We start from the raw sequence: 13,090 nt of genomic DNA on the forward strand, positions 1-13,090 counted from the left end.
GTATGCTCCAGCCAATGGTCCGGTGTAGTAGAGCTGAATAATATGAAATTTATTAGGAACAGGAGTTTATGTCATGTCTACGAAAATATGAACAGGGAGTAATGTTTCCTAGAAGCACAGAACTATAGACAGATCTGTGACTCCAAATGATTCGCAGGGCAGCACTCTGAAGTTGTTTTTCTGTTATTTAAAGTACCTAATATATAATGTATATGATTTATCCTGCTCTAATATCACAGAGTATAGATGCAGTGTAATCTTACAATTTACCCCAAGCTTTCTATATGATGCATTGTGTGCTGGTATGTACATAATTTTAAAATGAAACAACTTTGTTGCTCTTTATTTTTATTTTATCATTTACCTACAGAAAAAATTGACCAAAGCAAAATTATACACGATGACATTGCAGGTGAGGGAGGGAAGGGGAAAAAAAGCAAAAAATAATCCAACAAACCAACCAGAGGGCAGAACACTGTTTACCATTTATCAAATCAATGCAAACCATACTTCTTAACTTCAGGTCATTTTGGTCTTTTGTTTAGAATTCAGTCTAAATCTACATTGCAACAAAAAAATGCATTCTTCAAGACTGGTTCATTTCCTCTGGTGTAGGTAGCTTGTCAAGTGCTCCCACCTCTGCAAAATAGGGAAAAAATTATAATTAGCACATATGTAAATATGCATATTTATCTTAGCAATTAAGTAATGAAATCCAGTTTTGGTAATATAAATTTTTGTAATACTTTTCTCAATTATAAAAGGCAAATCTTTGAACTTTTCATATTTTAATTTGTAAAATACTGCCTTTTTTTGCCTTTTGATTGTCAATAATATCTTCCTGACACAATTACAACATTTCAGAAACAGCAGTGACAGAACAACAATTATATTAATTTTATTATGTCAATTGATATTGCTGGATCCCAGAATCTCATAAGACTTAATATTATCCAATTACAGCTGCCATTCTACATGTTGCTCTTTATGAGAAGCACTTAAAGCTGGAGGGAATAATTTCCAAGAGAAAGAGATGAAGGCCACTTTTAGTTATTACCAAGGCACTTCTTAGCAGCAAAAATACTGCCTTTTTCTTGCAGATTAAAATGTATATCTAATCTGCATAGCTATTGCCTGAATCTGAACCCCATGAGTGGGGTTTTCCCCCTTCCCCCACCAAGGAACAAATCTAAACAAATGTATTTAATGTAGTAAGGTTTCATTTAAGCAAATCTGCTGAAGGATTTCTATCATGAAAAAATACGGTTTTCACCTGTCTAATTTACAGTTTTGGGTTTGTGTAAGAGTTTGTACTAAGCCTTCCCAATAAATATTGTTAAGAGATAATATGTGACAACATTCTGTGTCTCTTGCAACCGGAGACTACAAGAACTATGTCTGCAAAAACCAGATCTGCAGGCTCATTTTTTGTTTTTCGTGAGGACATGGTAATACCACCACCTTTTCTGAATAAAAACAACTGTTTGTCATTACTGTCCTACAAAAGGAACCTTTTTAGCCCATTTGTTGCAGGGAAGAAGCCATTTGTATTTCTGTGAGATGCTTTTTATTTTCTTGTCTGATTTAGTAGCTTTTAGCCTACGCAGAAGGTGTGTGATTTAGGTTATTTTACACCCTTTTTCCTGTGTCCAAATATTGATTTTACTTCCTAGGCTCACACAGCAGAGTAAAGGAGAGTTTTGGGCTCTTTCTTCACAGTGGTACAGCAGACAAACTGCTTGGTCCACAGTAAATATATATGCTAATAAGCTACTTTAAATATGTACTTGAATTATTTCAGGCCCTTAGGACTAGCTATAAAGAGGTTTTGTTTTCAAATGCAAATTCAATTCAATAAACATTGGGTTCACATTTTCAGTAATGAGAATTATTTTCCTTGGGTGGATACAAATAATTCAGAAAACAATGAGTCAAAAGCATCCCAGCTATGCAGAAAATGAACCAATCCATTGAAAGTCTCTTTTAATAATGAAATTAAAACACAAATGTACACACAGTTCACAGCATACACTTGCCACAGAGTTGCTTATAATTTGTTGTATACAAAGGTAAGAACATGGAAGTTACTGATTTATTGAATTGTCTACTTTTTGAGACAGAAAAAATCCTCAAACACTTGCAGTAGAATAACTTTTTTCTACCTGTTGGTGTCTTTGCAACTATGTATTATGGTTTTATACATTTTGTTGACAGTTTCAGAAGACCTAAACTGTACAGAGCTTTTACTTCAGAGCACTCTGAGCTGTTTGCCAACATTCAGCTTAGTGTTGCTGCAATTTTGTCTTGCAACTTTATTGTAGAATAGGTGCAAAAAGAGAGATGTGTTTCTTTTGGCACTAACAAGTGCTGGAATGGTATCAGAACTCTGCCACATCAGATCTCCACTGAGCTGCAATTTTCCAGGGTCACCTGCGCTCTGTGTGAGTGATGCCAGAGGTGCTGTTGCAAGTCTTGCACACTCAAACCTGCAGCAGATGTGTACATTAAGGGATAGTCTTGTCTCCTCAGTAAATTTCCTCCCAGAAACTGTGAAAGATTAAAAGTTATTCACTAACCTTTCAGATGCAAGTAGGTCAAAAATTCAATTACTGTGCGCACAATGTTTTCATCAGCCAGGGGTCTTCCAAGGCTCCCTGTAAAACAAGCTGGTGTTACTCACAGTTAACCTGGTTCAAAGACACATCATATGAGACAGTGTGGCTAAGTCTATGAGTACTCTGGGGAGGAAAAAACCACCAAAACTATCTGAAATTCCTTATTCCTCAAAATCCTTGATGGAAGACCTCATTTCATGGAAGGGCAAAGGCCCTATAAGGGAGGTAACTGCAATTCTCAGACTCAGATTTACCCAGGTTTGTATGCCACTGCTGCATAGCAGCTGCTTTGGCACCTTAATGGTTGTGGTCTCTAGGCCTTATGAGATCTGTTGCAGAAGAGAATTAGCCTCTATTCCCAGCTCTCTCCTTTATGTCCACCTGAGCCTGCAAGGATAGGTTAAATTTCAAATTTAGAAAACAAATTCATGAGCTTTACAGAACAGTTAAAAGTTTGTTCAGGTAGTCCAACTTCGTTCCAAACAAGCCTTTCAAATGATATAGAAGTGATTTTTGGCCCAAAACCTGGGTGTTTTTCTTCAAGTCCAAAAAGCTGTGTTTTCACACAGGTATCTAATCCAATACACTTGTCCTCGAGCTTGTGAAAATAGCTTTTGGATGCTATTTTAATGGTCTAATGGGTGCCTGTTATTGCAATTTTGAGAAGGATGCTTTCTGCACCTTATTACATCACTGAAAACATTATCAGATGGGTCCGAAGGCAGACTGAGCTCTGTAGCACAAATTTGAAACATTGATGAGAGTTGCAAGGGACACAAAGGTACAAGGAGAATAAGCATTTAAGAACGCATTTAATAGGCTTGCACCTAAAAATCTTGTCTTCCAGTCTTCGAACTCACACAAAGATATTATTTGCATTAATAATACTCTTTTATTTGAATTTTTCCTTAGCTTTTATTCCAACCTGTCATGAATTTTTGTTATTATCATATCAGTACATTTTTGTCAAGATTTTATTAACCATGTGATATTTATTGGATAAACATATTTTTCTCCATGACTTGGAAATAGTGTAATTATGTATTGCTCAGCTATTTACCTTAATTCTGCATAGTGGATAACTTGCAGATTTCAGTCAACAAACCATTATGATCTTGTAACTTGAAGATTTGACTAATTATGCTGATAGATGGTTGTAGTTTTGTTGTGGTTTTTTTTCCCTGGACCTAGTATTCAGCTTAGAAATTTTTCTAGTCTACCTGGAGAGCTTATGAATTTTGCAGTATTCCTTCAAGGAGAGCACAGTCCTTTGCAGGATCTCTTTCACATTAATAAAATAATATGTGCATATATTGCCATTCTAAAGAGCTTTTGCAAATAATCAGGAGAAATCCTTCATTTTCAATTAAAATAATATATTGATTACCTTATGCATTTCTTATGCATTGTGTGTGTATATATATTTTTTTTTTTTTTTTTTTTTAATCTCCCTTGGGTAGCAACTCTGTAATAAACTTCAGCTTCAAAAAAACACTTGGTGAGGGAAGAGAATGAAATTCATAGCAGAGGCAGCTGTGTAATTTTGAAGTCTCATCCTGACAAGTTTGGTTGGGTTTACCTGCAATTGTGGAGGTTCAAGCAAGAGAGTTCTATAAATCCTTAAGTTCATATTCCTGCAAGGGACCTGGTATATGCACAAATGGCTACATTTTGCACAGTGATCTCTACTGCTGGATTGCCAATCCCTTACAAAAGGGACAATACAAAACTTTGCATTGTTTTTGACTGGCCATATATTGTTTAACCCTTTTGTATTTGAGACAGCAGGGTTGGTTTCTTTTCCTTAAAAACCAACAAACAAAACTAAAGCACAGCACCAAAAAATTACCCCACACAAACCCCAAAGCCCCACTGTGTAACTGTGCCAGAACTGAACAGAAAGTCCTTCAGAGAGCATTAACAATTAAGAAATGTATTAATGTTTCTCTTCTCTTTACAAAGTATGCATGTAGGAGATTGTAATTAAACACATGTCCTTTATTTACTTAGTGTTACATTTTTACTGTTCTGGGTGCTATTTAAAATAGGCTCCAAAACCTTTGTTTTGCCCCATTAGTGCAGTGATAAATGTACTCAGTACTGTGGTCACTTTTATCAGCCTAAGGATGAGATCCATCCCAGCTCACTTCAGATGCCTGCAGCAGGTTTAGTGTCCCCTCAGAACATAAAACAGGTTTTTCTAGAAGTTTCTGCACTTTATCCTGAAATAGGTGTTCAAAATAAAGCCTAAAAATTGTCAGCTTCTCTCCATTAAGGGAGTCCAAACATGTATTTTAAAGACCCAGCTTTGGATGACAAATTCAAAACGTGTTGCACCCTTTTCATTGCCGTTTGCTAAATTCTGACATGTGCAACATCTAAGCATTTTGACTTCAGTTGTGAGCAGGTTCTCAGTCTTTTAATGAAGATAATCCACCTGGCTTAATCAAAGGAAATACTGAGACTTTGTATTTTCTATAGCCTTCATTACTGAAATATGCCTTTATGGACTCTCTTCTTTGTCAAAAACCAATTAATTCTGGAGTGGCTAGAGTGGCATTTGAAATACTTACTTTAACATATGAAAAGAGAAAAAACCTAAGTTTTTTCAAAGCTGTGTGATCTATTACACATTTAGAGCAACAAAATTATGATACATTTTCCTAGTCACTTAGATGTTGTAATCTATGACCATACAAAGATCACACTGAGTGGCCAAATGTCACTTTTCTTCCTTTCATATGTTTAGTAGGATTTCTGTTGAAATGCAGAAATAGTTTTGTATCCAAGTAGTCATTTCAATAGTAAATAAAGTACTTAACACAAAAAACAAATCGAAAATGCTTGTTTCCAGACTTTCATTACCTGCTTTAATATCCTCATCGGGCGGTATTTCACGTTTACCAGTGAAACCATGCTTGTCATTAAACGATCTGTGGTTATCTACTGCATCTGATAAATAAATTAAAAATCAGAGGCTTTAATTGACTCAGTAAAAGCTTATCAATATGACCTGCTGCTTATCAATATGACTCAGTAAAAGCTCATGAATATGACCTGCATCAAAGGATGATTCCTATTATCCAGTCTTAGATGTCAAATAGAATTCTTTGACGAGATCATTTCCCGACAGTATTTTTTCCAATTTGCTTAGATCTGCTTTCAGCAAATATACTTCCAGACATTTACAGAACCAGTTAACACATTTAAGATGCATTAAACCTATTTTCTCTTTTTTTATGCATCCTTATTGTTAGATAAAAAGAATGAAGAGTGTCAGAGTAAGTATGTGTAGCATTTGTCAATGTGCTACTGAGACTGAAAATATAGAAACACTGCTGATGAATGTTACCACATTCACAAGAATTAATGGTAAAAGGACAAATATTTGAGACAGCTTAGTTCTGCATTACTTTTCTTACAACCTGCATTTGTTATCTTCACCTGTAAACCAGTACTCCGTTATTTTGAACATGTTGTATATTGATTTTTCACATAGTGAACTCTTAACAGTCTTGAGTTTGCAAGTTACTGTTTTAATTTATTTTGCTTTAATTTTTTTAAAAAATGTAGTATAATAAAGTCAAGTAGTGAAAGTTTGTAAAAAGATTTAAAGGAGAAATCTGAAATACGTGGAGAGGTACACATTTTGTCATTCTGCCTTGACATCTAAGATGCTGTAAGATTTTTTTTTAACACTTCTGGTGGTGATGTATTTGTCATATGAAAATTACAGTTCAGAAGCACAAAATGTGAGCAGATGTGTTTCTGGACATAAGGCCTCCCATCACACTTCTTTAGAAAAGAACAGCTGTTGTCCAAGACAACTCAGTTCTGTGATAGGCATGTAACAAACATCTAAACAAGTGTTTTTCCAAATGAGTTTGCTCAGTCTCGCAGGTTTAGACAAAACTGCTGTATTCAGAGAAGTGAATAACACAATTTTTGCATTTTGAAATAACGAAAAAAGAAGTGCCTCACTTACGTGGCCCAAGTAGATAACCAGCACTATTCAAAGTCCAACCCCTTTTGTCTTTCGCCTTAAAGGAAAAAAACACAAGTATGTTATTGCACCACCTACACTCAAAAGGACATTCTTTTAGCAGAAAGAGTCTTCTGAAGGCTCAAAATCAAGAAAAATATTTTAAAATAAAGCTAATCATACTGAAGTAAATATTCATGAGGAGTTCTTGCCCCTCCCTGTCTAAGTCTGAAGTGTTGCTATTGACATCCATGTGGTTTGACTGTTCACACCACATAAGCGATGACTGCAAATCACACTTTGCAGGCAGAAATTACGACTTTATACTTGAAGTTTATATTACCACTATTATATTTGATAGCCACCTTAGCAAATGCTTCTTTTTATTGCTTGGATTTACATGACAGCCTCTTCATAAAAGAAGTCCACATGTACATCATCTTTTCGGAGGCAGGTGGGACACCCATTCAATTTTGGTCTAGCAACCAGACATTCTTAGTCATAGTATTTTTTTTACAAGGGAGCTAGTATTTAAAATCTCCAAATTCTTAGCTGGGGAAAAAAAAAAAAAAAAAAAAAAAAAAAAAAATTTTTAAATGGTTTTGGGTGCTGTGTCCTTGGCAATCCCTATGTCTAAGAACAGTGTGTATCCGTGGGAGGTTCGCGGTGGTTCCTCGCTCGCTGAGACACGGATACTTACTGAGAAAACCAGCCCGAGTGTTTCCGAGAGGGCGGCACAAAGGATTAAAGACAGAAACAGGAATCCGGTGCACCTCTGCATCTGGAAGAAACCGCGGCGGGGTAAAGGCTCTGCCTGCCCCGGGCCGCGGGCGGCTGCGCGGGGAGCGGCTGCGAGCGAACCGGCTCCGCAGGGCTGGGCAGCCCAATTCCCGCTGGGAGGAGGGCCGGGGCCGGGGGTACCTTGAGCTGGGGCGGTGTGTCCCTCGCAGCGCTCCCGTGGCGAGGCCGGAGCGGGGCTGGTCCCACGGCGGGCTCTCACTGCATGGCCGCGGCCCCGCCGCGCTCCCGCCGCGCTTTATGGGCTGCGGAGCGGCCGCGCCGGCGGAGCCCGGAGCCGAGAGCCGCCCACCGCCTCCCCCCGCCTCCCCCGGGCCGTTCCCCCCGCCGCCCGCCGCTTTAGGAAGGGCAGAAATCACGGCAATCCAATTAGAGGCACTAAGGAGCACGACGCGGGGAGCCGGGAGCTGCGGCGCGGGGCCGTCAGCCCTGCCCGGTGCCTGCGCCTCCGCCCGCCCGGGGGAGCGGGGAGTGCACTGCTCCTCTCTGGGACACGGGCACGGGACAGGCCTGAGGGAAGGCCTGAGGGAAGGAGGGTGCCTGAGAGAAGGAAGGTGCCTGAGCGAAGGTGCCTGAGGGAAGGAGGGTGCCTGAGAGAAGGAAGGTGCCTGAGAGAAGTACTCTGCTCTGCTCCGCTCCGCTGCCGAGCCCTGCAGCTCCCGGGCTCACTCAATCCCTTTGGCCCGTGCCTGCTGTCCAGCAGCAGGGAGAGGAGCTGTCAGGGTCTGTGCCTGCTGCCGCTCAGTGTCTGAGACAGCATTTCTTTCGGGGTTAGGTATAAAAACCAGGGATTTAGCTCTCTGCAGCGACTAGAGCAGCCCCGGCCTGTGTGTTTGCAGCCAGCGGAGTTTCACCAGTTCGCTTATCTTAGTTGTGGTTATAGCTGGCATCGGGATGTGCAAAACTGAATTACAAAGCAGAGATTCCAGTATTAGCTCCATTTTTCCCCCCCAGCAAAATTGTACTTTCTCTACAACAAATTAGTTTATTCACTGCGTGTCCCTCAAGTTCATTTCTCTTTCCATGAGAAAACACCATAGATGTTGCACAGAATATGTTCTACTTACAGCTGCCTTTCCAGAAACTGCTAGAGTCTCTGCAAACTTTTGAACATCACATTTATCATTCACTGGTTTAAAAGCAAGCTTTTTTTTTACTTTAATGTAGCATAATGTTCACAATCCAAGCTAGAAGCAGCAGCTGTGTCTTGTATTTCTATTTGCTACCCTCTTTTGTTGGATGCAGTAGGGCTGTAATAGCCTAGCCTCATCTTTCAGTCTCTGAGCAAAAACTGCTGGGATAAAGTTTATTTTATGCAATCCTTAAATGCTGATGTACATACATAGGAAGCTCAGCTTTGCAGATTTTATTTGATACTTTTTATCATTTGCTTAATGTATTCTCTCACCTATTGCATGATCCTCACAATTCAGATTAGATAGATATGGAAAATAGCAATATAATTTTTGCAAAGTGGTGTTGTCCTTTACCGTATCAAAATTGCACTTTTGACTGAAATTCCTTAGCTTTCAGCTGTTAACTTCCACTAGACAATTTTTGAAACATAAAGCTTCTTTGTGCACAAAATCTTTTTCTTTTTGTTATTTGAAAAAACCCCCCCCCAGAATTATATAAAGAGATGTCCAATTTTGCATTCAAGAAACATTACAGAAATGTGTTAATTCTGTGAACTTTGACTAATTTTATTTTTGATGTTCCTGTAAAAGGTATTTGAAATGTTTTTGAACCTGCTGGTTTTATTCCGATTTTTCATCCACAGTACGTGCACCTTCCTGTCAAATTAGAGTGAAATGATCTCTTCATCTCCACTAGAGTCAGATGCAAAAGAAAGCCTTCTTGTATACTGAAAAGCTTAATCCATCACTTGCCCATCATAAGTTTTTGTCTAAATCTATCTTTATGTTGGTGTCAATTAAATAATTTTATCAGTCATTCCTACAATTGATGTTCTCCTTCCCACAATTTTCTTTCTGAAGAATGCTATTAGTCTTTCTTTATTCCATAGAAATTTTAAATCTCACTGCTCAGAGAAAAAAAAAAGAGCATTAGTCTGATTAGTCTGAAGCCTGCCTTTCCCAGCTTAGCTTGACTAATGGCCATCTCAGCCTTGTTTTCATTGAGGAGACCATTCAGTCTACTAATTCCTCCATTGATTTATTTATTGTCTGCTTAATTGTAAAGGCTAAATGCAATTTGCAGTAGCTGTTAGGTTATGCCTAATCCTCACCAGAGGTCCATCATCAGATAAACTCACAATGAAGCTCATCTAAATTCACTCAAGTCAATGGAACAATGAGCATTGATAACAAAACTGTCTCTGATGTCTCTAAAGTGATACATGACAGACAGGATTGGCTGTCTCACACAGCAAGATGTGTGTAATTTTATAGATGTGCTTGTGACTGCACAAAAATATTTCAAAAATAATCAAAAGAAAATCAGGGGAGAATACTGTTTGCAGCTAGAGCAAAAGGCTTTGAATTTTTAAGGAAATTATAATATGGATTAAATAAATGACAGTATTGAAACAATGGACTTGGGAAATAAAAATATTGCATTTTTGTCACCGGAGATTTAATTTTGAGAACAAACAGTAAATCCTAAGGATTCTACCATGTCTTTAATGATAAAAATGTCTCTTTTATACAGTTGATGAGGTAGGATGGATCATTTAAATTTTAATTAGCAAAAAAATAAGCCACACAGAATGGCTAACTTGTATAGTAGGAAAAACACTGAATAAAAGTGGATTTTGCATTATATTTTCCAAGGGTCTGGAGTCTGCAGTTGACTCCCTTCACAGCTGAGATTACTGAGAGGTAATGAATGAAGCAGGAAAAAGCATGTCTGCTATTTTTGGGTTGAAGTGGTCTAATAGGGTTGTTTTCACCAATTCACCAATTAATATTAAAATCAAATATTAGTAACCTCCCCAGTCACAGTGATGTCCATCTGCACAAAAAATTAGTGAGTTTTTTCCCTACTTCCCAGGCAACACAAGTGTAATCATATTGTTTAAGACCTTTCTCAGGTATATACACAGAACCTCTGATATTATATGAGCAATTGTAATGGATTCTAGGCTTGGGTGATAAATAACCAGAAAAAAAATGTCTCCCATATATGAGTAATTCAGTGAAACAGTGACATTACAGAAAGTTAATTCTTTATTGGAGGAGTGTCATCATCCAGCTAACTAGAAAAGATTGGCTGCAGAAGTTTCAAGATGCCTGTTTTGAATCCTATTCAATATTTACCAGGTGATCACTAGAATGCAATGACACCAGTAGCTTACACTGCTGTCTTTTCTGCATTGGAACAAATTTCAAATTTTTGAGATCAGTGTTTCCACCCTGAATAGAGAGATTTATTATAACTTAGCAGAAAGAGTCTTCTGAAGGCTCAAAATCAAGAAAAAATATTTTAAAAATAAAGCAAATCATATTGAAGTAAATACTAATGGTGAGCTCTTGTCCCCTCCCTGTCTAAGGATGGGTCAGAGGCACTGCCTCTCTCAGGAGCAAACACAGCTTTAAAGATCCCAGCTCTGTGTGGGGCTGAGCTTGGCACTCAGCTCCTGCTGGTATTAGAGCTCAGCTTCTCTGCCTCCCTCTCTGAGTCCAAGTGGGAACCTCTGGCTCAAAGGGCTGATTCAGGATTTATGGCTGCAGAGGCTCCTTTACCAAACTCTGAATTCTGATGCTTACCTGAAGGAGGCTGGTTCTTGGCTTAGTTTTCCACTTAATTCCTCCCTCACTGATGACTTCCTCCTCCTTTGATCAGCTTCAGGGGAAGCTCACACCTACCAAACACAAGGGAGTTTCTGCTCCTGCAAGACCTCAGGAGGAATTCCTGCCTACCCAAATGATCAGCTTCAGGGGAGTTTCTGACTCCTGCAAGACCTCAGGAGGAATTCCTGCCTACCCAATCCCTATAGGGCTGCATGCTGTTTAACATCCTCCTCACTGGTCTGGTTGATGGGATTGAAAGTCCCAAAACCTTCACCAAAGCTGGTGGTGGCACCAAGCTGGGTGGTGCATTGAACCTGTCAGAAGGGATGTCTTACAGGGAGAGCTGGACAGGCTGGAAGAGTGGGATAGAAAGAACAGTATGAACTTTAACAAAGACAAGTGCAAGGCTGTGCCCCTGGGATGGCATAACCAAAGTTCCCATGACAGGCTAGAATCTGTCTGTCTGAGGAGAAGCCTTGGTGAAAGGGACCTGGAAATCCTGGTGGACAAGACAACATGAGTCCAGAGTGTGCTGCTGCAGCAAGGAAGGGAGGTTGGATCCTGGGCTGCACCCATGGAGCATAACTAGCAGAGTGAGCTGTGATCATCCCAGTCTAGTCTGCACTTGAAAGGCCACACCTGCAGTACTGTGCCCAGTCCTGGTATGCAACCATTCAAAAAAAGACACAAACACATTGGAGAGGGCTCAAAGGAGGGCCACAAAGGTGATCAGAGAGCTGGAGAACCTGTTCTGTGGGGAAAGACTTGAGGAGTTAGTTCTTTAAGAGGGCTCAACGGAGAGCCACAAAGGTGATCAGAGGGCTGGAGAACCTGTTCTGTGGGGAAAGACTTGAGGAGTTAGTTCTTTTCACCCTGGAGAAGAGGAGGCTCAAGGGAATCTCATCATAGTTTTCCAGCTCCCAGCAGCCACAAAAATCATGAATGCTCTCTCTTCATAAGGACACACACACAGAGGACAACAAGCAAAGGGCACAAGCTGTACTCTGAGAGGTTTCATTTTGATATAAAAGAGGAATTTTTTACGGTGAAAACAATCAATGTTGCAGGGCCTTAGTAGAGTCCCCATCATGGAGGTTTTAAAGTCAAGTGGTCAGGGTGCTAAACAAGGAATGGTTTTTCGAGGTCCATTCCAACCTGAGCTAAATGACAATAAGTGCTTTACCAAATTATGTGTACTAAAATGAGAAGCCACAGGAAAGCAGGTCAGTGCTTTCATGGCTCTTGTTTTTTAACAGAACACTACCAGCTGCTTCATTAGCAAGTATGGTACTACCTTATAATACAAAAAGCCTCACAAGCAGGCATTTCAGACATGAAATGTATTCACAGTAATTCAAAAAGGAGATACAGAATAATATTTACATCAAATATTTTCCAAAAGTATTTTTATATTAATTGAAGTGTGAGAAAAAAAATGGCAGAATGTTATAAGACAGATATTCAGCTACAAAATACACTTTTGTATTGTGTTTGCTACTGGTTTTTTTTTTTTGGTTTTTTTTTTTTTGGTTAAAGCAGAAAATAGAGTTAGCAGGATGATAACACGCAGCCTTCATTATTGTGCTGTAAGTGCACTCAGTCTTTTTCTGCTGTGATAAAAAATAACCCATTCCATCTTACAGGCTCACTGTGTAATTTGAAAACAGGTGGAATACCTGGGGTGGAAAATGGGGTGGAATACCTTTCTTGTTGTCCTTGACATCCCTTTTCCCAATCCCAAGTGGATCTGAGAGTTCCTCATCACATCTCTGCATATTCTGACAACATTCCTATATTCCTTACAAACAGCCTGTCCCTTTTTCGGCATTTCATAAACTTCCTTCTTCCTTTTGGGTTTTGCCAGAAGCTCTTTGCTCATCCATGCAGGGCTCCTGCTCTTCTTGGTGTGATTTCTTATTCATAGGGATGTGCCAGTCTTGAGG

General features: G+C 39.3%; 1 protein-coding gene across 1 annotated transcript; it reads right to left on the bottom strand.

Moving 5' to 3' along the window:
* Positions 1-331: 331 nt before the first annotated feature.
* Positions 332-7,932, bottom strand: GAL (galanin and GMAP prepropeptide). Its single transcript, XM_041421160.1, has 6 exons — positions 7,519-7,932; positions 7,298-7,378; positions 6,601-6,655; positions 5,481-5,567; positions 2,577-2,654; positions 332-639 (listed from the first exon to the last, which is right to left on the bottom strand). The coding sequence occupies exons 2-6, from the start codon at positions 7,376-7,378 to the stop codon at positions 587-589; spliced, it is 354 nt and encodes a 117-aa protein (XP_041277094.1). The 5' UTR covers positions 7,519-7,932; the 3' UTR covers positions 332-586.
* Positions 7,933-13,090: the final 5,158 nt, after the last annotated feature.

Source organism: Onychostruthus taczanowskii, unplaced genomic scaffold (genome assembly GCF_017590055.1).
Source record: "Onychostruthus taczanowskii isolate IOZ18803 unplaced genomic scaffold, ASM1759005v1 scaffold69, whole genome shotgun sequence".
Lineage (NCBI taxonomy): Eukaryota > Metazoa > Chordata > Aves > Passeriformes > Passeridae > Onychostruthus > Onychostruthus taczanowskii.